The sequence below is a fragment of the Gopherus flavomarginatus genome, chromosome 1, assembly GCF_025201925.1.
Source record: "Gopherus flavomarginatus isolate rGopFla2 chromosome 1, rGopFla2.mat.asm, whole genome shotgun sequence".
NCBI lineage: Eukaryota > Metazoa > Chordata > Testudines > Testudinidae > Gopherus > Gopherus flavomarginatus.
In genome coordinates this window covers 95,066,627-95,093,352 of record NC_066617.1, presented here as the reverse complement: position 1 = coordinate 95,093,352, position 26,726 = coordinate 95,066,627, and the positions used below count along the sequence as shown (strand labels likewise).

At 42.1% G+C, this 26,726-nt stretch overlaps 1 protein-coding gene across 5 annotated transcripts in view; it reads right to left on the bottom strand.

Annotated features, from left to right (window-relative positions):
* Positions 1–26,726, bottom strand: part of UBN2 (ubinuclein 2) — a 120,806-nt gene that overhangs the window by 39,055 nt on the left and 55,025 nt on the right. For 4 of the 5 annotated variants that reach the window (XM_050953778.1, XM_050953784.1, XM_050953795.1 and 1 more), the window contains exons 7-14: positions 23,307–23,377; positions 22,370–22,499; positions 18,827–18,945; positions 17,997–18,110; positions 15,946–16,089; positions 7,979–8,029; positions 5,791–5,833; positions 2,282–3,811 (exon numbers count right to left, since the gene is read on the bottom strand). In XM_050953778.1, coding sequence (XP_050809735.1) covers positions 2,282–3,811; positions 5,791–5,833; positions 7,979–8,029; positions 15,946–16,089; positions 17,997–18,110; positions 18,827–18,945; positions 22,370–22,499; positions 23,307–23,377 — 2,202 coding nt within the window. The remainder of the gene's footprint in view (positions 1–2,281; positions 3,812–5,790; positions 5,834–7,978; positions 8,030–15,945; positions 16,090–17,996; positions 18,111–18,826; positions 18,946–22,369; positions 22,500–23,306; positions 23,378–26,726) is intronic. The other variant, XM_050953787.1, reaches the window with a different exon arrangement.

Here is a 26,726-nt window from a genome sequence, read left to right as displayed (position 1 = left end):
AGAAATCAATGGCCAGAAGAGATAAAGATAGTAAGGAAGAGGTGGTTTGAGGTTTTGTGTGTGTATTCTTAAAAATATATTAGGAACAAAAGGAATCCTAACAATAGTATTGGTCCATTACTAAATGGAAATGGTAGAAAAGTCAAAAATAACGCAGAAGAGGCAGAAGTTTTCAATAAATATTTCTGTTCTGGCTTTTCCCCCAAATACAGATGATTTATTCATATTATATGATTATAAAATACTTATTTCAGCAGTAACTCTGAAGTTAAAACAGCAGGTACTTGAGGCATTTTTAAATCTGCAGGTCTAAATATTGTACATCCAAGAGTTTTCAAAGAGCTGTCTGAGGAGCTGAATTGCACCATTAATGTTGATTGTCAGTAAGTCTTGGAACACTGGGAAAGTTCCAAAGTACTGAAAGAAAGTTATTGTGCCAATATTTTAATAGGGTAAACACAATGACCTGAGTAATGTTAGGCCTGTCAGCCTGACATCAATTCCAGACCAAAAAAAAAAAAAAAATGGAATAACCAACACAGAACTCAATTAATAAAGAATTAGAAGAGTAATATAATAGAAAATAAATTTTGTCTAAGTAACAATCTCTTTTCCTGATAAGCTTAGAAGTTTGGTTGATAAAGGTAATAATGTGGACATAATAGACCTTTAAAGGCCTTTGACTGAGTACCACATGACATTTTGAGTAAGAAACTACAACTATGCAAAAATCAACATGGCACACATTAAACATTAAAAATGGGGTGACAGGTCTCAAAATGTAATTTTAACCAGGGAACCACTGAGCAGATGTGTTTTTAGTAGGGTGCCATAGGGATCAGTTCTTGGTCCTATATTATTTAATTATTTTATCAATGACCTGCATACAACCATTACTGACAAAGTTTGCAGATGACAGAAAAACTTTGTGAGTGGTAAATAATGCAGAGGATACAGATACAGAGCAATCTGGATCGCTTGGAAAGTTGGAAGAAAGCAAAACGTGCATTTCAATAACCAAACAAAGTTATACATCTAGAAACAAAGAACGCAGACCACACTTACAGGAAGGATGATCTATTCTGGCAAACATTTTCTCTGAAAGAGACTAGAAGATCATGGAAATAATCAGTTACACATGAGCTCCTAGTGTAACATTATGGCCAAAAGGGTTAATGTGATCTTTGAATGTATAAATAGTGAATACTGAGCAGGAGTAGAGAGGTTATATTAACTCTGAACAAGTGTGACTGCTACCAGAATAATGTCCAGAATTCAAGAAGGACATTGATAAGATGAAGAGGGTTCAGATAAGAGCCACAAAAACAATTAAAGGATTAGAAAATATGCCTATAGAGAAAGACTCGAGCTCAATCTAATTTATCAGAGAGAAGGTTAAGGAGTGAGTTGATCATAGTGTATGAGTACCTACGCGAAACAAAACTTTGATAATAGGGGCCCTCTTCAATCTAGCAGACAAAAAGGTAAAAGAAAATCTAATGGCTGGAAACTAAACAAATTCAGTCCAGAAATTCGGTACAAGTTTTAACATATGAGCAACTATGAAGGCTAATCTTACATGGGCAGTTTTTATTCATATACAAGCAAATCTTGCCCAAGCCCTTTTTACTTAGCTCATTTCCAGGATGTGTGTACTCTTGGGCTTTCATATTCCTTCTGAAAGTATTCCATAGCATACATAATACGTATTAGCATAAATATTAAAACTATGCTGGTTATCCATCAACTTAACAGAGGTTATGCTTGCTATTCTAACCCTACACAACTTAATTCTCATTGTGCAAGTCAATCCTGGAAGAGTGGCAGCAGAAGTACAATACAGCCTTCTTTATCGTACCATTACGATAAAGGAAATCAAACACAGAAGATGTAGACAGGAATGGCCTCAGTTTACCAATGCTTGATCCCACTGCAATCTCCAGAAATACCATTAAGTAGTTGTAGTCCACAGAATCGAACCTCTCTCTTCTCAGTGTTCTAGAGAAGACAAACTCTGCTCCCTTACACCACAGACCTGCCAATATATGTTGTGATGAAAATTCCTTCCCTCCCGAACCCTAAGGTCAGTTGGAACCCTGCTCCTGTGCAGAAACACACCTTTCACCAGTGTGAAACCATTTCAGCACATGCATTAGAAAGATTTAGTGAAAACATGTTCATGACCAATCTTCAATCACATTTATGAGAAAGGATAGTGACAAAAAAACTTCAAAATAAATCTCATTATGAGACCCACAATTGAGTCTCATTAGATACATACCTGCACGCTCGCTGCTATAACTGGAGACCCTGAGGCAGAAGATGGTCTATGTGGCATCGACAATTGTTTAGTAGCACCCTGTGTTCCACTTCCTGCTCCCCCAGAGAGACTAGTCCTACTTGCTCCACTTGAATTAGGGTTACTGCCTCTGCTGGCAGGTACATTCATTCCGACTCCACTCAAGTTATTTTTGCCAATAGTCCCAGAGGGAGAGGAGGTGGGCAACTTTGAAGAGGCCTGAGGGTTCTTTGCAGGCTGAAGGCCTGTGGTGCGACTAGATGGCAGCAAATTCATGGTGGGAGACTGCCTGCTGATATTTACTCCACTGGGCTGTTTATGAAGGGGGCTGCTACTGGAGTGACTACTCTGGGGTACTAGTGCACTTGAACTGGAAGAAGTGGGTGATGTTGTGGGCCTGGAAGAGGAAGTTGATTTAGATGGAAATTTAGGAGATGCTGTGGGCTTGGGTGTGACAGAGGGTTTGGATGAAGTGGGCTTGGGAGAGGCAGCTGGTTTAGGAGAGGCAGCCATGGAGAAGGGAGGCTTGAAACCCTGGGAAGAACCCTGCGACACCATAGCCTTGGCAAAACAGTTACTAGAGGTAGAGGTGCTGGATGTTGTCCGAGAAACTAGAGGGTGGGATACTTGAGAACCACTTCCAGATGAGGGGCTAGACAAAGGAAGGCGGTACATTACTGGCTTATCTGGACTTTTGATGACTGGGGATGAACAGGAGAGTTTGGGATTGCTACTCAGTTTCACCACGGGATTGGTCTGTGACTTAGTAATAGTTGCTTGTAGAGGAGACACGTATTTCTGTTGGACAGCCGAATGCTGGTGCACCTTTGTCACTTGTAATGTTGAGGAAGAACCACCTTGGCCCTCTGAACAGGATACCACGATAGCAGCATCCTTGCACCTCTGAGAGGAGGAGGAAGCAGCTGCTTGAGCCTTGGAGGAAGAAATATGGGTCTGCGAAGAGGAAGCAGCTTGGATCTGGCTTGACCTCTGTAGTCCTTGCTGAAGTAGCTTGGCTGGCAAAGGTTCCAAGGAAACCTTAGGGTTTTGAATTGAAGAGCCAGCAATAAGGCCTGAAGAGATGCCCGTGTGAACTAAGTCCTGGGGTTTCTTTGGTACTGGTCCTGTGTGACCAGCGATAAGACTTGATGAATGTGGAGTCTGAGTTGGCTCTACCTTCTTTGAAGTTGCTAGAGGCAACTTACTCATGATGCTTGCCAGTTTCTCTTCTCTCAGTCCAGGGCGAGGTCTTGAGGTTGGTGTGTCTATGGTGGACCCCACGGGCGAGATCTTGGCTCCATTGTTGATAACTGCCAAAGCATCAGATATAGAATCCAAAGAGGGTGGGTGGAAAGAGAGGTCTTCATCGAGTGAGTCATCCAAACAGATGGTCTCTGGAGCTGATGTACAGATAGAGCTAGCTACCGTACTGATAGGTGCGCTGGAATTAGCAAAACAAACTGAAGTCACCAAAGATGTACAGGCTTTCTGCTCTTTCTTTGGACTGGAGTCCTGGTGGAGAGTGGCAGGGTATGGGATAAAAATAGAGAAAAAAAAACACATTAGCAAGTCACAATGCCCTCTCCAAAGCAGATCAGTGTAACTTTAGTGCAATGCTATCATTCTGCAAATCCAGAAGCACAGCTCTACTGTTATATTTTTCCTTTAAAGATAGTCTCAGCATTATCTGATACCTAGATGCTGCAGTACAGAATACCTTGTTCACCAGGTAGTAGGGTACAGGAAGGGAAGAACACCGTATTCAGCTATGAAGAACAGATATTACGTGCTACAAGCGATCATATTAAGTATACTGAATTTAACTATGTGAGTTAAGTGGTAAGGCATTGTGAATGGCCTCCATGCCATCTTGATGCAAAAGCCCAGATAATGGTCATGCTATGAACAGAGTCCAAGATATTTAGATGCTTAACTCCCATAGATTAAAATGGGAATTGGGTGCCTAAATACCTTTTGAGGATCTGGGTCAGAGTTTGCAAAAGACCTCTAAAGACACTTACATTTAGTATATTAAGGCATTCACCACTTAATATCTAGGTATCAATAAGGTCCCACCTTTCTCTGCCTGCATGACTGAACACACACAGAAGAGACAGTGCAGCAAGGAAGTGGTTCTAGGATGCAACATTTTAAAATGGGTAGTTTCAGTCAAATTCAGTCCTGTGTATATAATGTAACAAAGTGACAACATGATCTACTGTACCAGGCCCACATACTCCTGGAGTATGTTACCAGTATACCTAGTGTTGCTCACAGAAACACGACTTAGAGCTGTAGTTTCACTTGGAATATCACAGTAAAGAAGAGTAGAGTAAACTGTATTATAGAGGCTTACGGAACTAGTCTTCAATATGCTGAAAGTTAAGGCAAATCTGAGCTCAACCATAACTACAATGGAACTCAGAGGAAATGGTAAGCCTAGTTAGAGGCTACATCAGCTTACTACATTGAACTTGTCCACCCAACTACACAAAATTTTCCAGTGCTATGACCTAATTTAAGACGAAAATGAAGTAATCAAAGTGCATGCATTTTTAAAAAATGTGTATTACTTTAATGCATTTAGTACCTTCTTACAGCCATTTTTAATGTCTTTATAATTTAAAATTACAATAAAGCCAAATAGTATATTACCCACTTTAAAGCCTATGGCATAAGTCTCTAAAGTGAGTAACGGCATGTGATGCCACCACATGCAATTAAGTGCTGATTGAAACAAGTAACCAGTGATTTTCAATTGATATAAAACAGGATCATTAGCAATATATTCATGCCAAATGGTTTAGTATGTGAACAAAGATTCCATTGTGCAAACTGATGTTAACTGGATTCCACTATATTTCCTCTTTGCCAACAGCACTATGAAGCCAAACACTCGAGAGGTCACAACGAACAGGAGGCAGATTTTTTTTAAAATGTGCATATGCTCTTTTAGGGAGGTTACCAAATGGGTCCACTCAAAGACCCTGCATCAAGTGTGTGCTAAAAAGAACTTGTCAAAAAATGGAATTTCTAGCCCACAGGAAATTCTGAGATTCCAAAATCTGATTTAATCCCAAATTGGGATGAAAAATTGAAATCTCAGTATTTTTTGAGAAATGAAATATTCTGAAATATTTTGGTTTGATCTTACTGAAATTATACATTTCATTTTTACTTTGTTTTGACTTTCATGTATAATTTATGTAAAAACCAACTTTTGTTATATATTATAATTCATAATATAATAAGATGAAGCAAAACTTTGACCTTAATGTTAAGTTTCATTTTCTGTAGAAAATTTCAACAAAATCAATGTTCCCATGAAACATTCTGATTTCATGAAGTCTGCATTTTCTGATGGAAAACAGTTTCCTTGGAAAGTTTTCAACCAGTTCTAGAGATTTAGCTATGGAAAAAGGAAATTTTTTAACATGCATCATGTTCAACATCACTTCCTGAACGTTTGCATGGGTGGCTGCAATATTTACCTTGACTTTGGGTTTAGGTGCCAGAATCACCTTCTTCTTTGCCCTAAAAGCAGGAAAGAGAGACACACACAAATCAAGAGAAAAAACAGACGGTTAGTCATTCTAATTCTAGAAGATGTAATCAGAGTAACAAGTTCACAGGACTACAGAAGACTGTTCCTCCCCGCAGTTTAAACTGCAAAGGTCCCTGAGACAAAAGTTCAGTTAGACTAGGAGGGAACGAGCGAAAAGGAGGAAACAGAGATAATATGTAGTGCAACATAGCTCAGTGGTTTGAGCATTGGCCTGCTAAACCCAGAGTTGCGAATTCAATCCTTGAAGGGGCCATTATAGGGATCTCGGGCAAAAATCTGTCTGGGTATTGGTCCTGCTTTGAGCAGGGGGCTGGACTAGATGACCTCCTGAGGTCCCTTCCGACCCTGATATTCTGTGATTCTCTATCATGCTTGTCACACTTCCCTGTGTTTTCTTAGATACATCTGATACGCTTGCTGACTATCAATTCTGCCTCATATATACCAAGTTAAAAGAGAGGCTCATTTAGTCCTTTTGAGGCAGAGAATATTTGTATTCCAAATTATAACAGAGACTACACTGTTTAATGTAAACTCATATTTCAGTCAATTTCAGTTACAACTGTGTTTGCTTACTGGGTAGTCGCTATAGCATTGTGCAATCTGGAGTGATCTATGACAGTTATACCCATACTGAAAGTCAGTGCTGCTCCGCAGGTGTGGCAGTTGGGAGAAGTAATCCACCAATGTGCAGTCTCCCTCATGTGATCAAGGAAACTGTTGCATGCAAATCAGATATACAGTAGGGGTGGTGATTGGTTGAGTTATCACTGATATCACAATGGTCTAGAACTCTTGACGTGGCATAGATACATGCTTTGCTGTTGCATGGGTTTAATTTGTAAAGTCAAAATGACTGAAAACTTGTGAATTGGATGGTAATAGACTGCAAATCCTAATGATGATTGAACCTGGTGATATTCTGAATAAAAAGAACTCTCAAACATGCTTGTAACGGTTTCTGTCACTTCATATTGTCACTTTGAAGCCTAATGTCTGAGTCAACCATGAAATCTTATTACATAGATAAAAGTGCCTCATACACCTGCTATTAGATTCGAGAACAACCTAGCATCTGGGTGTCCTGAATGTTTTCACATCTGTAGTTTGTTATCAAACCATACAGGAAAAAATAAATATTAAAAAGGACAAAAAGAGCAATAAAGACTGAATTTCTGTGTGATTAGCTAATAAAATGGCAAAACGTCGATAATTAACTTTTGGAACTCTGATATTATTGAGGCAACCAGTTTAGTAAGATTCAAAAAAAGTTTAAACGTTTAAATGAATATGAATAGTATCTGCTGTTATACCAGCTCAAACAACAAGGGCTTAACAATCCTCAGCTGCAAAGTCTGAGGAGTACCATACTCCCACCTGTATCCTCCTCCACACACTTACCTTTGCCCTTCCATTTCCTCAGAAGTATTAAATAGTTTAGTGCACTGTACTGTTTTTATGCACTTCTCTGAAACAGGATACTATATTTGTAAGATTAACACAGAAGTGTTGCGGTTTTGGGTTTTTTTGGTTATTACAGGAGTTACAATTTGCTTGGTGCTAAAAGTTATAAATGACTATTTCAATTCTGTCTGAACTACAATGACTCCTCACAGACAAGGGCAGCAGTGTTTGAGGGTTAGGGAAGATAGAGTTTCACTCAAATCAGAGTAGATATCTTAATAGATGTGCTTTTGTGGAGTGGAGTGAAGAAAGAGTGGAAGAAATACCCACATGCTATAATACCTATTTGCCAAGGGTGGTGCAAAGTTTAGGATTTACAAATCACTTTGAAATCCTTGGATGAAAGGCGTTATACCAGTATTAATATCTGTTCCAGCTTTTTAACCACTTCACGCTTGAATTACGCAAACCACAGTGCCTCAAGAACAACAAAGATGTAGGTCAGAGGGTTAAATCATTAAAAGAAAAAATCCTGGTGCATTCTAAAGCGCCTCAAGCAAAAAACAAAAAGCAGGAGGTAGAAGCAGTGAAAATAAGCCAGAATCTGTCTGAACTCCTAAGGAACAGAGCAACACACAAGGCTCGCCACAGCTACCCAGACAACTGAAGCACAAGGAAGGGATACCAGCAGGTGCCAGCTTTGTACTCACGGAACAGAAGTGAGATGATTGTGAACACTTCGGCTTTCTTTAAAGAGCATCCTGAAAGAGAGAAAGAGGGAGAAAGAGAAAGACATACAGTGATTCTACATGAGCAACCATGACATGGTTACTAGCAACTCATCTACCACTAAATTTTCTGATAGGCCATTTGTTTATCTGCCCCCTAAGCACAAAGCAAGCAGTTTATTTGTACTGTTATCTTCGTATAGTTAAAAACAGTCAGTCAACCACGAACAGACAAATGCTGCAAAACAGATTACAATTCACATTCGATATAGATAACTAGTGAGCTGGCAGAAAGCAATGGAGGCAAGTATTATCTTCAATGGGATAGAAGTATCATATTTTAAATGCAGCAAAGAGTCCTGTGGCACCTTATAGACTAACAGACGTATTGAAGCATGAACTTTCGTGAGTGAATACCCACTTCGTCGGATGCATCCGACGAAGTGGGTATTCACCCATGAAAGCTCATGCTCCAATACGTCTGTTAGTCTATAAGGTGCCACAGGACTCTTTGCTGCATTTACAGATCCAGACTAACACGACTACCCCTCTTATACTTGATGTATTTTAAATGTCCCCCTCCCCTTGCCAAGGCTCTCAGTGCAACATACAACCAAAAAATCCCATCAATATTTCAACATACTGTAATGGGGCAACACCATGGTCCTTGATTTAAATTAATTTCTGGCACTGCAAGGATCTACACACCATAATTTCCTTACCATGGTGGAGGAGGAAAGCAGAATCCAAAAGACATGCTAGCTCCCAAACATCTCAGCATCATGTACAGAATACCAAAAAATTGCTACACACAATGACATCACTTAGGCTGCTTCAACATTGTCCAAAATTCATCAATGGAGTCAACAAGTACAGCTCTACCAATGACAGCAATAGTGAATGTTTTAATGTTGATAGGGTTCAGGTGTTATTACCTTGTCATCAGATCCTGCTCTGAGACAGGTTGAACAACATGGTGGTAAAAATACCCACATGCTGTCTACACTAGAACTTCCACTGTTGCTATCATCGATGGAGCTGCATCAGACGTGAATTACAGTCCTTCCTCATTCCCCTCCCACCCCACCGCCCCCTCTAGGCAAGGCATTTACACTAGGACAATGAAGCATTCTTCTGCACTGCTTCTATCATCCGGCAACTCACCCATTATTTCACCTAATCCTGAACAGCTGTCTAAATAGCTTCCACCGTTGGTAGCACCCTGTAGAGCACGGATCAGCAACCTTTGGCACGCAGCTCACCATGGTAAGCACCCTGGCACGCAGGGCCAGTTTGTTTATTTGCCGCATCCATAGGATGCGGCGGACAGCACATCCCTCGGCCCACGCCGCTTTCTGCAGCCCCCATTGGCCTGGAGCAGTGAACCGCAGCCAGTGGGAGCCATGATTGGCCGAACCTGTGGATGTGGCCAGTAAACAAACTGGCCTAGCCTGCCAGGTTAGTTACCCCGGTGAGCCGCATGCCAAAGGTTGCTGATCCCTGCTGCAGAGGTACACCACAGCAGAAAAACTTGTTTCCTAGTATATGAGAGGTATTGCAGCATGAGGCAGGTCCAAGAGCAGGGTTTCATAAATCCCATACAAAAAAACTCTCCCAAGAATCTTTTCGTTACAGCTTCAAACCCCTTCCTTTACTCAATTCCATTGTTAATTCTTTTGACTCCATTCTCACAGCTGCCTTCTAGTCCTACACTATGTAGTTCAAATTACATGCAGAGGCTGCAGCAGGGCTCCCACAACAGCTGTATCAGAACACTAACTGCAAAGTTCCCTCCAAGAAAGATGAAAGCCTCAAAACAATGGAAAAAAAAACACACTTTCTGCATCCCATCCACAACACTCAATGGGGGAGGAGGGGTGATCCACCTGAAGAAAAAGCTATCAGTAAACTGAATGTTTATCAAGAATATTTTACATTCATATAATGCCTTTCATCCTGAAGGATCCCAAAGCACTTCCTCTATAGACATGCACACCAATAAAATATAACCCCTGGTGTGGAGTAAGGCAGATGGCATACAGCACATCACATGAAAGTGGGATGGGATAGGGGAATGGTGACAGGTTTTGGCCAATGACACTGGGGCAGCCTACTAACCAAAGACCAGGAGATCATTAGTGTCCATGCAGAACAGATGAGACATTGATTTGAATGTTTCCTCTGAGAAGTCTCCCTGCATGCAGTAAATTACAGGGAATTCAATGTATTATTTAGTTCATAAGAGCAAAGAACAGAGCTGAACCTGTCATTCCACAGAATCTAGATATTTCAGACCCCTTGTTTATATTATCAAACCATTCTCATCTGGAATGTTACATGCTTATCCAACCATTCATGATTCAACATAAAGTGCTTCATTAATTTCCAGTTTACATAGTTCCTGCTGCTGAACAAACCAGTCCAAAGCTAAAAAACGGTATAAATAATGGAACATACTGAGCATAATTACAAACACATCAAATAGGCAGACTGGTTAATAAAAGAGATACTTCATATGTTAAGTGCTAATTGCTTATTTACACCACACTATGATTTGTTAGATGTCATCTCCCCCATTGTCAGACAACAGGAACCCTCCTCCCTCCACTCTCTTTTTCCTTCCCATGTACACCTTTAGATTAAAAGGTTCCATGGACATCTTTCTAAATACAAAGGCCTATGAAGTACTCTCTCTGGAGTCTGCTGATGCCCATTCTTACTTAAAGAAAAAAGTTTCTGTATAAAGTTACATTAAAATTTCTTCCTCTTCCTAGTCACTATGTACAGCCTTGCCAATACTCCAGAAATTGTACAGATAGGTATTGATCTTGCAGGGCAGTAGCAATTGCACAATTTTATCTCCTATACAGCTGAATTGAATTTTTGTTGGCACAAATTTGTTTACTATACCCATTAGAATATACTATTGCTTGACTGCTGACCAATCCATCAGACGTAGTAAAAAAATCTCCTGCCAGCAACACTCCAAAACCTTATTTGCATACACCGCTCTCTCCCCCTAAAATGATATTTTATAGCTCAATTAATTGAAATACAAGCCAATCAGAATGCGATGCATCAAAAATGGTACAACTTTCAAAAGTCAAGCTGTCACACCAGCATGAATCACACAACAATGATCAAGTCTACATCAGTTATTCTCTCTCTTATAATGTCACTGCAATGGAACATGGGTCACAAGATCAATCTCTCCTGCTTTGCCTTAGCTTTTCTTCTCCATGGACTGGTAGTTATAGCATGTAACTGGGAGTCAAGAGACCTAAGTTCTCTTCTTGTCTCTTTCAGTGGCTTGCTACAAAACCTTTGGCAAGTCACTTAGCATTTCTGTGCCTCAGGTTGCCCATCAATAAAATATGGACATTGCCTATTTCACAGGGGGTGCTTATTAATGTTTAGAAAACAGATGATTTTTGGACAGAAATATAAGTGCATTCCCATAAGCACAGCCATGTACCTGTCTTTGGTTCTTGTCTATTTTGGGTATTTGGTAATCTTGCTGAACTGCATTACAACCTCACATTTCAGTGCAGGAGCTATGCCACTCCAGAGTTTTTTCATTCCTCCACGGTCCCTCAGACTGACGGATTGTCTCCTGCTAACTGGTGTAAAGAAACGTTCAATTTTCCCTTACAGGAGTGTTGGAAGAAATCAATCAGCTCAGCAACTGCTATTACCATCTGCATTAAGCAGCTTTAGACTGCTTTACTTACATAAACTTGGTTGCCTCTTGTGCTCAGAGACCACCATGGTTCCATCTGTGGGAACTGAAGCAGCTGGGGCAGAGATTAGAGATGATGGCAGGGATGCATACTGAAGTCAGATTATTTCCTGTACAAGGAATTTATGGGGTATACATACAAGATAGACAGCACAAAGATGTTCCTTATCCTCAGAGACAGACACACCATGAACTCGTGTCCTACAGTCAAGTATACTATGATGTTTGTAGCTAGGACTGACTTCAGGCTGGTCTTTCTACACTCTCTGATTTCACTGTTTCTTCCTGTGTACATGTTGGGAAGTTGGGGATATCTGTGGTCTTCTGGGCTCACTAAGACTCACCATTGAGAACTATGATAATTGTTCAACCTGGCTGGCTATAGCAAATAGTGTGGATATGGTACCATTATCAACAACATGCTTAATTATGCGTGCTAGTCACCCTGAAACACATGGAGGCCCACCCCCTCCTCAAGAAGGAACCATTTGATGCTGGAGTGACTGTCAACCAGCCAATCTAATTTCTTCATTTTAGCTACTGAGAAAACTGCTATTCAGGTTTACAGGCAAACTTAAAATTAACGACAACCTGGGTAGAATGGTCCATTCTTTCTCTGAAGTTGAAACCATGATTGAGAATATTCTGCTGGTTTTAAAGCACGGTCAGATGGGCATACTGGACCTCTCAGCAATTTTGATATGACTGAAAGTAGGCTGTTTGGTGACTAAAACTTTGCTGAAGTGTTCTAAAACTACCAAGGAGTCATATTTAATAGTGATGGAAAACTGTCATGTCTGATTTGATAGGACACATCCCTGATGTATACCACATATCTTCCACATTTTTCAGTATACATGAGCTCTCTTGGTGAAATAGCCTCTAAATGCAAGATACAATTGTATCAGTATGTGGATATAAATTATGTATGTCTTGCTCTGTAGACTCAGCAAGTTATTTTCTGTCATGTAATTACCAGATGGATATATAAAACTGCTTAGTCCTTAACGCTGATAAAACAGAAATCTTGTTGTTGGGCAGAAGTAATTTAGATGAGACTACTCTTCTCCTTCGCAGCCCCACTTGTTGAGATCACTCATCTGGAGGTAATAAGATTAAAAATCTTGAAGACACTTTTCACACATTCATCCCATCAAAAGCCATATGCCAGATGTGGTATAATGTTTTCAGTAGCAAAGTATGCACAGGTTTCACTTTAATTTATCCTAGGATGACCTTGCAACAGCACTCAGGTACTTCATTTTCCTCACCAATAATCTCTCATGACACTCTCTTACCTAAACTGTTGTCCTGTGTCTTGTCTATCTTAGATTGTAAACACTCCTGGACAGGGCATGTGCTTCATTGTTTGTAAAGAGTCAGATATATTTACAGCACTATATAAATAGTGAACACATTAATAATAGTAACAACAGACATACCCATGTGAACATGAAAGTTTTTATCCATTAGCACATTTACTCACTAGTTTAAGAAAATCATTGCACCTTCCCTTGTATTCTTTACATTGGCTGCTATGCAATGGTAGACAGGTTATAAGCTTGTTGGTTGGTTATTTATTTGAGTCATACGTAGTGTTGACTTTTGGCTACACTCAGGACCTCCTCTGAGTCTCGGATCATATCAAAACTCTTGACACCATCCGCCTTTTAGGACTCCAACTATTATGTTTAAGCATGGCAGAATTCATTTTTTAAAATAATTCTGATGGATAATATTGATGTTTATTTTTAAGCTTTTTAAAAAGATTTTTATCGATTTAAATCTTCACAGTTGCAGAAAGTGATGGGGGGCTGTCAGTTATTTAATGAGAGTAGATGACAAGATTCAAAAAATTTAAGCATTATCAATGTTAAAACAAATTGTCAACATAATGTCAAAATATACAAAGTAAATATCCTTAAATCAACAAAACATATGTTTTTACTATTCATTTGCTAGTCGATTTGTAACAAGCCTATTTCTGAAGTCTAAATAACTGGATTTTGACTCTGAAAAGTTCTCATGCAGCATTTTTCTTTTCCTTTTCCTATCTGTAAATTTTCATCATCATCTATGGAAATATTTTTCATTGTTTTGTATGTATGGCGAAATCAGCATTTACTGACAAAAAGCTTATCCTTCCAAGACTAATTATGTCTTAGAATTTCGCAGGCAATTATGCCTTTTCTGTGATGGACCCTAAAGTATGGAATTCATTCACCTCTTTGCCATCAGACTCTGTTCATCTCTTCCTATTTTTGAAACACCGTAGGACTTTATTTCAAACTTGCATTTTAGCCTCATTATTATGTCCCTCCTACTTTCCCCTTCTGCATTGTCCTTGGTTCATTGGTTTATTTGAATTTTAACAAGATTAAGGAATTGTTGTACTTTACTTATGTCATTGCACATCATCCAAAGTGTCTTAGCAGGGGACATTTTAGAAATACAGTAACTCCTCACTTAAAGTCTTCCAGCTTAACATTTGTTTTTTTGTTGTTTTTTTTTAAATAAGGGTTGGAAGGGACCTCAGGAGGTCATCTAGTCCCATCCCCTGCTTGTTTCATTGCTGATCAATTAGGGAAACATACTCATTTAAAGTTGCGCAATGCTCCACTCTTACGTTGTTTGGCTGCCTGCTTTCTCCACAGCTGGCAGCCTCCCTATGCCCCTCCCTCTCAAGTGCCTACCGCCCTTTGGCAAACCCCACAGATCAGCACTTCCTCCCCCCTCCCCTGCCTCCTGCCCATGACAATCAGATGGCTTGCTGCGTTTAGAAGGGAGGGGAAGGAGGGCAGGAGAGAGAAGGGGAGGAGGAGGAGCCAGGATGCAGCATGTGAAGTAAATGGGGAGGGGGGGGAGAAGAGGCAGGTCAAGGGGGGGTTTGGGGGAAGGGGTGGAGTGGGTGGGCTGAGGGTTGAGCGTCCTGCCCCTGTTGCTTGCAGAGTAGGGGAAGCTACCCTGGAACCTAACCCCCACTATTTACATTAATTCTTATGGGGAAATTGGATTTGCTTAACATCGTTTCACTTAAAAAGTCACATTTTTCAGGAATGTAACTACAACGTTACGTGAGGAGTTACTGTAAAAGTACAAAGGATTATTAATAAAATGTTTTGTGCACTCTTGCTATAGTATCAGAGCACTGACATTAAAATCATAATCTAGTCACATGTTAAATTGGTCAGAGATTACACAGACAGCTCCACTTCCTATATCACCCAAACCATCACAGGAAAAGTCTCCCCAGCAATCAACCCACAATCCCCTGTATTTCCCCAAAAAGATGTGCCTTGGACCATGCAGTGAAGGTTAGTAAACTCAATCTCTGGCAGACCACCAGAGAGAGTAACCCTCCGCTAAAAGCACTCTTCTTCCAGCCCTCAAGATTCTATGTAAATACAGAAACAAATTTAATTTGTAAAATCTGTCAATTTTCCTACAATTATGTTCCAGTTCAACTGGCACAGTTTAAAGCACAGCTGATCACTTTACGTGACCTTCATTACTTAACAAGGTAAGGTGAAAGATGCCTGCCAGCCACCCTGTAAAGGGACACTGTCATGTAGTGTGGCACAATATTTAAGTATATTTAGGAGAGACTTACAGAACATAATTAAAATATTTTTAGGAACATTTCATTTCAATTAGGAGATGCGTTACCAAAACATTCCCCATAAGGTAGGGATTCTCTAACTGGGGGTCGGAACCCCTCAGGGGGTCGTGAGATTATTATAAGGGGGGTCACAAGCTGTCAGTGTCCACCCCAAACCCCACCTGGCATCCAGCATTTATAATGGTGTTAAATATATAAAAAAGTGTTTTTAATTTATAAGGGGGGGTTGCACTTAGAGGCTTGCTATTTGAAAGGGGTCATCGGTACAAAAGTTTGAGAACCACTGCCATAAGGGAACCTAATTTATAGCATCATGTTAGTATAAAAGAGCAAAGGAGAAAACCTGAAGTAGCTACATTGTTCAAACCAGGTGAAATGCAAAAAAATATACTGCATCAGTGATGAAAGTTAGATGTTTTTAAATTTTCAGCTTCAATGACCTAAAATGTTATCAGTAACAGGATATTTACAGTATTTTAAAATTATGACAGTGTCCTTTATACCAATAGTCTGCAGAAGCATGTCACCCTAAGTGAGACTCAAGAAGCTGTTACACAAGTGGCAATCGGAGATACTAAGCAAGTAGCTTACCTAGCCTGCATCCAGCCTTTAGGCCAAAGTGGTTTCACCTCTGTCTCCATAAAGGTCTTGAGGTAATCCTCAGGAGACTGACTTCTATTTGGCTCTAGCTCATAGCATCCCAGCTTGATCTTGACAAGGTTACACAACAAAGCCCTGTTGAGAAAGAGAGAAGCCAAGCATGAACCATATAATGAACTGCAAAAGTCAATCTGAATGCTCAGCAGAAAGACTGAGGAATAGAAGAGTTGTTGCCATGTAATGGGCTGTTCACTGCCCTCTGTGAAAAGAGCTCATGAGTCTCAATCCACTTTTGTAGAAAAGATGCTAATGTAAAAGACAACCATTGTAACTGACACTGATGACCCACCTCACCACTTTCCATCCAGGCTTTATGACTAAGGTTGTTTTAGTCCCGGGTATTTTGAGTAAAAGTCATGGACAGTAAAAAAAAAATTCACAGCCTGTGACCTGTCTATGACTTGTACTATATACCCTTAACTAAAACCTAGGACCATCGCAGATGTGGGTGTGGGTGCGGGGAGGAGTGCAGCCCAGGCAGGCTCCCTACCTGGCTCCACGCAGCTCCCTGGAAGTGGATGGCATATCCCTGCAGCTCGTAGGGGGAGAGAAGGCCAAGGGGGCTCCATACACTGCCCTAGCCACGAGCTCTGGCTCCGCAGCTTCGACTGGCTGGGAACCACAGCCAATGGGAGCTGCAGGGCAGCATGCAAAGCCCCCAGACCCCTCTGCCTAGGAGCTATAGGGACATACTGGCCACTTCCAGGGAGTCCCCCCCGAAGGTAAGCACCGCCCACACCTCAACCCTCTGCCCCAGCCCTGAGCCCCCTCCCACACCCAAACTGCTGCTGCTGGGGGTGGAGGGACCGCGGTAGCTCAAGACTGCCCCAACAGCAGCTGGTGCAACTGGCCCAAGGGCTGCCTAATCTGCTCAGGCAGCCCTGGAGTGCCACTGCAGAAGTCACAGACTCCGTGACAGACAAGCAGACTGACTTATGACCAACACCCTCTGCGCCCTCCAGTTCTTGACATGTCCTCTTTTATATGGCATCATGTCTGGAACGTTCTCCCACACCTGGTCTGTCATGGCTTCAATTTCTTCTTAGAACAGAGAATGCTTAAAAGCTCTATTGATGCACCATATTCCACATCACAGTACATTGTTTATTGAGACTGCAAGCTCATCTGGGCAGGGACCTTGTCTCTTTACTGTCACTAAAGCACCTGACACTGAGTTATACCAGAAAAATTGCTTTTTAGGCCTTGGTGGACAGATTGAATGAATGGGACAAAAACTGAACTCCCTTCTTGACCCGGTGGTAGTCTCTCTAGGTCAGCTTGTGATATATTGGCCATAGATGTAGATGGGCAAAGACCTCATCAGTGTCCAAGAGCTACAAATCCAGCACCTTTAACTAATGCTGGTTTCTGCTCTGAACTGAATTTAAGTCTTGCCTAGATTGGGAGATTTAACCTTTTTAAATACTGATTTAGTGAGATCCATTTGCTAAAAAAAACAAACAATTTTCAGTAACTGTTAAATTTCCTGGAGTAGACAAGTCATCAGTATGTCAGGTGAGGTTCCAGGTGCTGTCCAAAATCTCAACAATGCTATGTGATGCAGCCCACCCCCAGCACATCCTCTTATATTAAAGTTTCTAAGGCGAGTCCTTGAGATGCAGCCTTTCAACTGTCTTCTGAAATTCCTGCATGAGGGATATCCTCCCTTTGGCCAGATACAGGATCTTACATAACTGATGGCCCTTTATACTGCTTCAGCATTTTTATGTAGTATAAAGGGACTGGAGTGGGGATTAAGGTCCCTCACCCCTCAAGTTTCAGAAACAGCTGCATGGGAAACTGAGATGCCTTTCTTCATACCTATCTTTTTTATAAAGCCATATTGCCCCTGTCCCTTTCCCAAATCTTTATCGAGTCTGTTTCTCACTGACATTGTTTATTAGACGGTGCTGTGGCTCAGTGTCCCCACAGAAAGGCTAAAAAACTTGTGCAAGGTGAAAAAGGGCAATGTTATGTCACACCTCACTGTATCATCCCAGTGGAATTTCTTTCTTGGCCCAACAATCCTCTTTCCTGGCTTCTCATCATCATCTTCCTCTGACCCATTTTTCTCTCGTTCATCTTCTGCTTGCAATCTAGAACAATTTTTTTGGTGAGAGAATTAGGACTTAAAAACACAGACACATGGTGTATTCCCCTAAGAAAGGCATGAATTCTCTTGTACCAGGCTGTACAAATTGGGGTGCAGCCCTCAAGTTCTCATTATACCATTCCCAAAGAGGCAAACAAGACTCTCCCACCCCATCTCTCCATGTCACTCTCACCATCTCTGGCTGGCAGGGCAAATTGTGTAGACTCCTTCAGGCCTGCTCACTGCCAGTCTAGTGCTGTGAATGGGATGACAGATGGAGGATGCTCACCAGTCAATTCTTACTCCTATATCCAATCCCAAGCCCAAATCAGTTTCCCCTCATGTAGTGAAGAGGTAACAGTTTTAATAATCAGGACAAAAATAATCAAGAACATAAAAAATTACATTTCAATTCCATCTTCTTCTTGTTTACCACTCTTGATATGTTACAGCCTCCTTTTCCTCCCATCCTTACGATCTTACCTCAAAGTCACTTAATGGGACCTCTTTTCAGAGTTAATTGACAGTGTTACTTAATTAGCTGAAGGAATCAAGGATTACTTTGCACTGTTCCAATTTCCTTTTACACCCCTATATGGCCCAAGTACATTGCCTTTGCAGTATTTATACCCCAAAATTGAGAAACATGGAAATTTAACCTATGTTTCCTGCATGAATCCCCTCGCCAAATACAAATATCCAGACTTCAAAAGTACACACTTTGCATTCTTGGCTTGATTGTGAGCCTGACAGTCCTCCTGATACTTGAATAATTGTTCAGGCATGACATTGCTGACAGCCAGTCTCAGTTTTTGCAGTGGTTCCCTCAAACGGTCATCCTGGAAGGGGCAAAAACAAAGTAATCTTGGTATATGCCCTGGAAAGGACATACCCAAGAGGTTTTATGAGCTGCTGCTCAGAGATTGCAATCAGGCATTAAGAGTTATTTCTAATCAATATTCCCATCAAAACATGTGTCACGAAGTCCCCAGGCGATGCTCTGGAACTGCGCCCTATGAAGCCAGTCAGGAGTCCAGTGAAGTCTCCTCTCTATGAGCAGACTGTCTTCAGGGCAAGAAGCTCACACAGCCTCCACCTTCCTGGGTCTGACCTTGGAACATTCAGCATCCTCTGCCCCTCTGTGCGCTTCCCACATTGAGTCCGCCCAGGCGGGGTCCTGGAGAAGCCAGAGGGTCCCGCACCCCTACTTCGCAGTCAGACATGACTAAGCCAGCCAGTAAAACAAAGGTTTATTAGATGACAGGAGCACGGTCTAAAACAGAGATTGCAGGTACAGAGAACAGGACCCCTCAGCTGAGTCCATCCTGGGGCGCAGCGAGCCAGACACCCAAATCTGCCCTCACCCCTCCTCCCCCGCTAGCTCCAAACTGAAACTCTACAGCCCCTCCTTTCTGGCCTTTGTCTCTTTCCCAGGCCAGGAGGTTACCTGATCTCTTTGTTTTCCAACACCTTCAACTATCCCCTTCCGGGGGGAAGGGCCCCAGCCATTAGCTGCCAGGGGATAGAATGTCAGCCATTTATGTGCATTGGCCCTTTGCTCTGCAACAATCTCACACCTTAGAGACTTAAGAACTGCATAGGGGAAACTGAGGAACCCCTACAATATTCAGAGGAAAAATGAAGAACAGTCCTACTTCATCTCAATACGGAAACTTTAGAAACAGTTCAAGCAATACCTGCTTATTGGCAGTAATAAAAAAACCATGGGAAATTCCAACATGGTTCTCTAAAATGGCACTGAACTACCACATTATGGTTAACAATGATACAAAACAATAGAATACTGTTTAATTGCTAATACAGCTGAAATGTTCAAAGGCAAATATCTAAAAAGAAAAACATTTCTATCTTTGTGCATTTCTCACAGCATTACCTCCTGGTCTCTTCAGATGACCCTTTTTTACCAAAAAGGGGCTAAAAGTGTTTGATAGAAAAATAAGGAAAATGGACTGAAGTGGGTACCAACACTTGCCAGTAAGTAATCTAAAATTAAAGTGGCCAAAAATTCCCAGTTGTACACAAGCCGTTCAGGCAATATGCAAGACTGCCAAATTTTGAGGAATGATCATCTTCATAGCAAAAAAACTCCAGCAAATGTTAAGCTGATATTATATTATGTACTTACCATTTTCCCAGCTCTTAATTATTTTATCCCTGCCACTGCAACCATTTGCTGAGAATGACTTTTACAACATTTCTACAATCAGCAAGAGGACGTTGTAGCATGCAACATGGCATTGTCTACTCCTTCTTCCACCTCCCGCCTCTCCCCCATACCACACAGATGATAAGCCTTTTGCCTCCATGGAACACTTCCAGGCCCTGAACAAGGCGTGGTCCCGAGCTCTTCCACCACAAACTTTAACTACTCGCACAAGTAGCAATGCATTAAACAGACCACCAGGGTAGCTTTACTATTCAATCATAGATCACAAAATACCTTCATTTACTCATCTCCACAGGGAAAACATACATACTCATATTTAAAAGCAAAGCAACTGTGAAAATGGAGCACAAAAATCGTCGAACAGTCATAATAAGTACAAAAGGGAGTTAAACTAGATGATTCCTGCAGTCCCTTCTTACTCTATGATTCTATGAAAGCAGCATTTTCAGACTCACAGAAGGGGTTAAATTGGCTAACCTCCTGTTATGATAATGACTTTCAATTCTGAAGCACTTAGAGGAGAGGAAAGTGATCAGGAACAGTCAACATGGATTCACCAAGGGCAAGTCATGCCTGACTAACCTAATTGCCTTCTATGAGGAGATAACTGGCTCTGTGGATGCGGGGAAAGCAGTGGATGTGTTATTCCTTGACTTTAGCAAAGCTTTTGATACCATCTCCCACAGTTTCTTGCCAGCAAGTTAAAGACGTATGGGCTGGATGAATGGACTATAAAGTAGCTAGAAGGCTGGCTAGATCATCGGGCTCAACGGGTAGTGATCAATGGCTCCATGTCTAGTTGGCAGCCGGTTTCAAGCGGAGTGCCCCAAGGGTCAGTCCTGGGGCCGGTTTTGTTCAATATCTTCATTAATGATCGAGAGGATGGCATAGACTGCACTCTCAGCAAGTTTGCAGATGACACTAAACTGGGAGGAGTGGTAGATATGCTAGAGGGCAGGAATAGGATACAGAGGGACCTAGACATATTAGAGGATTGGGCTAAAAGAAATCTGATAAGGTTCAACAAAGGTAAGTGCAGAGTCCTGCACTTGGGACGGAAGACTCCCATTCACTGTTACAGACTAGGGACCGAATGGCTAGGAAGCAGTTCTGCAGAAGAGGACCTAGGGGTTACAGTGGACGAGAAGCTGGATATGAGTCGACAGTGTGTCCTTGTTGCCAAGAAGGCTAACAGCATTTTGGGCTGTATAAGTAGGGGCATTGCCAGCAGGTTGAGGGATGTGATCATTCCCCTCTATTCAACATTTGTAAGGCCTCATCTGGAGTACTGTGTCCAGTTTTGGGCCCCACACTACAAGGAGGATATGGAAAAATTGGAAAGTCCAGCAAAAGGCAACAAAAATGATTAGGGGGCTGGAGCACATGACTTATGAGGAGAGGCTGAGGGAACTGGATTGTTTAATCTGCAGAAGAGAAGAATGAGGGGGGATTTGATAGCTGCTTTCAACTACCTGAAGGGGGGCTCCAAAGAGGATGGATCTAGACTGCTCTCAGTGGCACCAGATGACAGAACAAGGAGTAATGGTCTCAAGTTGCAGTGGGGGAGGTTTAGGTTGGATATTAGGAAAAACTTTTTCACTTGAAGGGTGGTGAAGCACTGGAATGGGTTACCTAGGGAGGTGGTGGAATCTCCTTCCCTAGAGGTTTTAAAGGTCAGGCTTGACAAAGCCATGGCTAGGATGAGTTAGTTGGGAATTGGTCCTGCTTTGAGCAGGGGGCTGAACTAGATGACCTCCTGAGGTCCCTTCTAACCCTGATATTCTATGATTCTATGACTGATTTGCATGGAATTTTGATCAATCAGGTACCCCAATTTGTGTCCCCATTCATTGTGTGTTATTAACTGTGTAATCTGCCACTAGAGCAGAGCTAGAAGTCAAGCACAAGCAAAGCCATCTTGATTTCTAATCTCATCTAGCCTTCAAGATGAATCAGGTCCATCGCCATAAAGGTCTTGAAATACCTGGCAAACTAGCTTTGCCTTCAGTCTCTCACACCCTGCCCTCACTGTTACATACATGACTCTTGCAGAAGCCACTCTCTTCCCCTTTTACCTGGACATTGAGATGTAATTTCTTCAGACGCTTTATCAGTGTGTCCTTATTGCATGGCACAAAAGCCTCAAGATGGGAGTACACGTTGTGACGGACGATAGGACTCATCTCCTGTAACTGCAGCTCAATACTGAACAAAAAACAAAAAACAAAGAGATAGCTAACTAGTGAGGCAATCCTGGGTGAGAATGGAAACTATGCAGAAACCTAAGGAGCTTTGCATACATTACATACTCTAGTTATGCATACAAACACACATTGAGGGTGGAGTGTTTTTCTATAGGTGTGTGAGTAAGACTAATTTTTGCAGAGAGAGATGAAAATCCATTAGCTAAGAATGAGAGTACATTCAGAAAAATATGCTAATCTAATGCATATTATCCTGGCAATACTAAACATGGTTTTGTATACCATTCAAATTTGCAATTACTCTGCCAATTTCATGCCATGAATCAACCAACTGTGGCTGTTACATTTATTCAGAAATAATTTACATTTTCTAAAATTTCCTTTTCAACCTACACTATGATCATACAAGACCCTGCCCCCAATACAAAAACACCCCAAACAAAAATCACCTTCCCACACTAGACATTGGGCTGCAAAGATTAGAGAATTAGAATGGGCTAGGTTTTTCCTTCTTAATAAAATCTGAAATTATTTCATTTTATGAAAACATGGGACTGTAGAGAAGTGATGTGCAAACTTCCATAGAACTCTACTAACAAACTCAAGGCCAAGAGCACTGAAAAATATTTTGCATCTGTATGGTTTATCCAGTGTATCTCTGTATTGGAACTTGTCACCAGTACAGATCTTCAGCTGGTCACTAACTGGCTTAGATTAACTTGTCTTCCCCACTTGTTTAGTTTCCTTTAGGTCTTTGTAGGAGTAACTTAAATATAACATCCCAAAACATAGAGAGGTGAACACTTACTCCAGCAGAATATTGTTCATATCCTGTGTGAAGAATTTCTTCCTGCCTTCTTCATCAAACAGCTTGGCAGCCTGGAAGGAGAGCAATAAAAGTACCAAGAAATTTATAGCACATTTTACCCTTAAGATCTTTACAGACTAAATAATATACAAACTACCTTTACGGCCATATCTCACTCTGTCCTGAAATACATCCACCTAACAGTGAAATACAAAATCACTACATGACTATTTAGAACAGGAAGTGAAGAATATTACTACACTTCTACCCCGATATAACGCAGGTTCACATACAACGCGGTAAAGCTCTGACACACTGCTCTGAGCAGCGTGTTAAGGATGCCCGGCCAGGCCAGGGCCGAGGGTCTTGATAAAGAGCAGAGGGTCTCAGGGGTGGTCAGGGACTCCCCCTCCCCCCGGGTCTGGGGAGCAGGAGCTGTGGGAGGCACTTTTGGGGGCAGCGCAGTCCCAGAGCGGCCCAGGGGATTAGCAGGGGGCCGGGAGCAGCCTGCTCTGCTTCCCTCACCCCGGCTCCAGCTGTGTGGCTCGGGAAAGGAGGCTTGGGGGGGGAAGGCATCCACCCAGCACTCATCAGCAGTGACGGAAGTGGAGCAGCCCAGCCCCAGTCCCCTCCACTCCGCCAGCTTCCAGCTGCAGCGCTCTGCTTCCCACCGCCGGTGAGCGTGGAGGGTGTCCTTTCCCCAACCTCACCACACTCACCGGCAGCAGGAAGTGGATCAGCCCAGCCCCAGCCAGCTCCCAGCTGTGGTGCTCCAATTCCTGCCACAGGTGAGTGCAGGACCTTTCCCCAGCTGCCCCCTAGCGACATGGCTGGAGCTGTGGCAAGGAAAGCAGAGCAGGCTGGGACCGCGTCGCTCTGCTTCCTGCCGCAGGTGAGTGCGGGTGTGCATCCTTTCCCCAATCTCCCCGCACCCACCTACGGTGGGAAATGGAGCCGGAGTTGGCGGAGTGGAGTGGACTGGGGCCGGGCTGCTCCGCTTCCCGCCTCTGCCAGTGAGTGCCTGTTTCGGGGGGTGGGGGGGGAAGTGGATAGGGATCGGAGCAGTCAGGGAACAAGGAGGCAAAGCAAGTTTGATATAACATGGTCTCACCTATAACATGGTGAGATTTTTTTTTTGTCTCTCAAGGACTGCATTATATTGGAGTAGAGGTGTATATCGAACTGAAACTGCAGATAGGCAAAACAATCTTTCAATTTAGAATGTTGCCAGGTCTCTTGGGTTAGTACCCCATTCTTACTACAAGCGCCAAAGGACCTTTCAACGAAAAGTTATAAGGACCTTTGTTTTAATGTCTCCTCCAAAAGATTCCACCAGCAGGGATATCCTCCCACCGTAAAAAAAAAATAAAATAAAATCATACTGGGACGGTGGCTCACCTAAAGAGAAAAATATGATTCAAATTATACCAACAGTTGAAGCAGTGAAATCTCTCCTCAGTTCATTAAGGATTCTCTTTCTCCCTAGGATTACTGGTTCCTGCTGCAAATCCTCTGCCTTCCTAAGAGGACCTATCTCCACTGCTCCTGATGGAATCCCTGTGAAGGAATCATGTAGACAGGAGCCACATCCACTTCCTCCTCTATGGTGCTGTCCAGTATTCTCTCCAGCTTTGGTTTCATGGAGCGGACATCCTATCTGTGCTCCCTCCTGCTGTTCCTGTATCTTCCTATGTAGAAGTTTTGACTTGAAATTAGACGAAGGTTTCTAACCATTAGAGGAGTGAAGTTCTGGAACAACTTTCCAAGGGGAGTAGTGGGGGCAAAAGACATATCTGGCTTCAAGATTAAGCTTGATAAGTTTATGGAGGGGATGGTATGATGGGATAGCCTAATTTTGGCAATTAACTGATCTTTGATTATTAGCAGGTAAATATGTCCAACGGTCTGTGATGGGATGTTAGATGGGGTGGGATCTGAGTTACTACAGAGAATTCTCTCCTGGGTGCTGGCTGGTGAGCCTTGCCCACATGCTCAGGGTTTAACTGATTGCCATATTTGGGGGTCGGGAAGGAATTTTCCTCCATGGTAGATTGGCAGAGGCCCTGGTTTTTCGCCTTCCTCCGCAGCATGGGGCACCGGTCACTTGCTGGAGGATTCTCTGCACCTTGAGGTCTTTAAACCATGATTCGAGAACTTCAATAACTCAGACATAGGTTAGAGATTTGTTCCAGGAGTGGGTGAGATTCTGTGGCCTGCATTGTGCAGGAGGTCAGACTAGATGACCATAATGATCCCTTCTGACCTTAAGTCTGTGAATCCATGAATCTTCCTAGCCCTATGGGGAGTGGGAGGGAAGATGGTCTTGCTCCTACTCCTTCCCATTGATCTCAGTCTACACTGAAATTGAAGGTGTGACTGGCAGCTCTGGTAGGCACACTCACATTAGCTTTAATCTAGCTAAGAGACTAAAATAAGAGTGAAGACACAGTGGCATGGGCTTTAGCACAGGCTGTACAAGCTGGCCTGGAGACCCTGGGTACATGTGTTGCTAACCCATACTGCTGCATCTTCACTGCTATTTTTAGCATGTTAGGATACTGAAAAAGGGTGTGCTTGTGAATGCCTGGAGCAATGTGCAAGTGTGATATCACTCTAATACGTGAGACTACAGACAATGTGATAATCACACAGCAGTGCAATTGACTATATAGAGAATGTCAATTTTTTTTAAAATGAAAAATGTTCTCCAATCTATTTCCATAGTCAATGTGTTACAAACAATTGTGATAATTTAAACTATTTGGTCCTGTCCAAACAGAAACCTAATGCTCTCCTGACATTTTAAAGCGTGGTGTCTCTCCTCACCCTTATGAGCATGAGGCTTCAGAAAGAAAGAAAATAGGTATATTGATTGATTGACATGCAAGCGAAACACTACCTTTCCAAGAAACTTTGGATGTGAATGCATGTAAACCTTGTCCTTGTAGATCATGCATAGAGGACCAGACAAAGTACATACGCGGTGTTGTTGTAGCCATGTTGGTCTGAGGACATTAGACAAACAAGGTGGATGACAATATCTTTTATTGGACCAACTTCTATTGGAGGGGGGGGGGGGGGGGGGGGAAGGAGAGAGAGAGAGAGAGAGAGAGAGAGAGAGAGAGAGAGACAGACAAGCTTTCAAAAGCTTGTGTCCCTCACCAACAGAAATTGATCCAATAAAAGATGTGTCACCCACCTCATTAGAATACATAATTCACCTAATCTGCTAGCTGAGGTGATTGTCACCAAAAAGGCTACATTCACTGATATATATAGCAAGGAAAATGTAACTAAGGTTCAATGGGAGCACCCATTAGTTTTGACACCACCAAGTTCAAGTGGGTACAATCTCTCCAGAGCCTTCAAAAACTTCATTGTCTTTTCCAACTCTATTGCAATTATTATCAATTAGAGGGT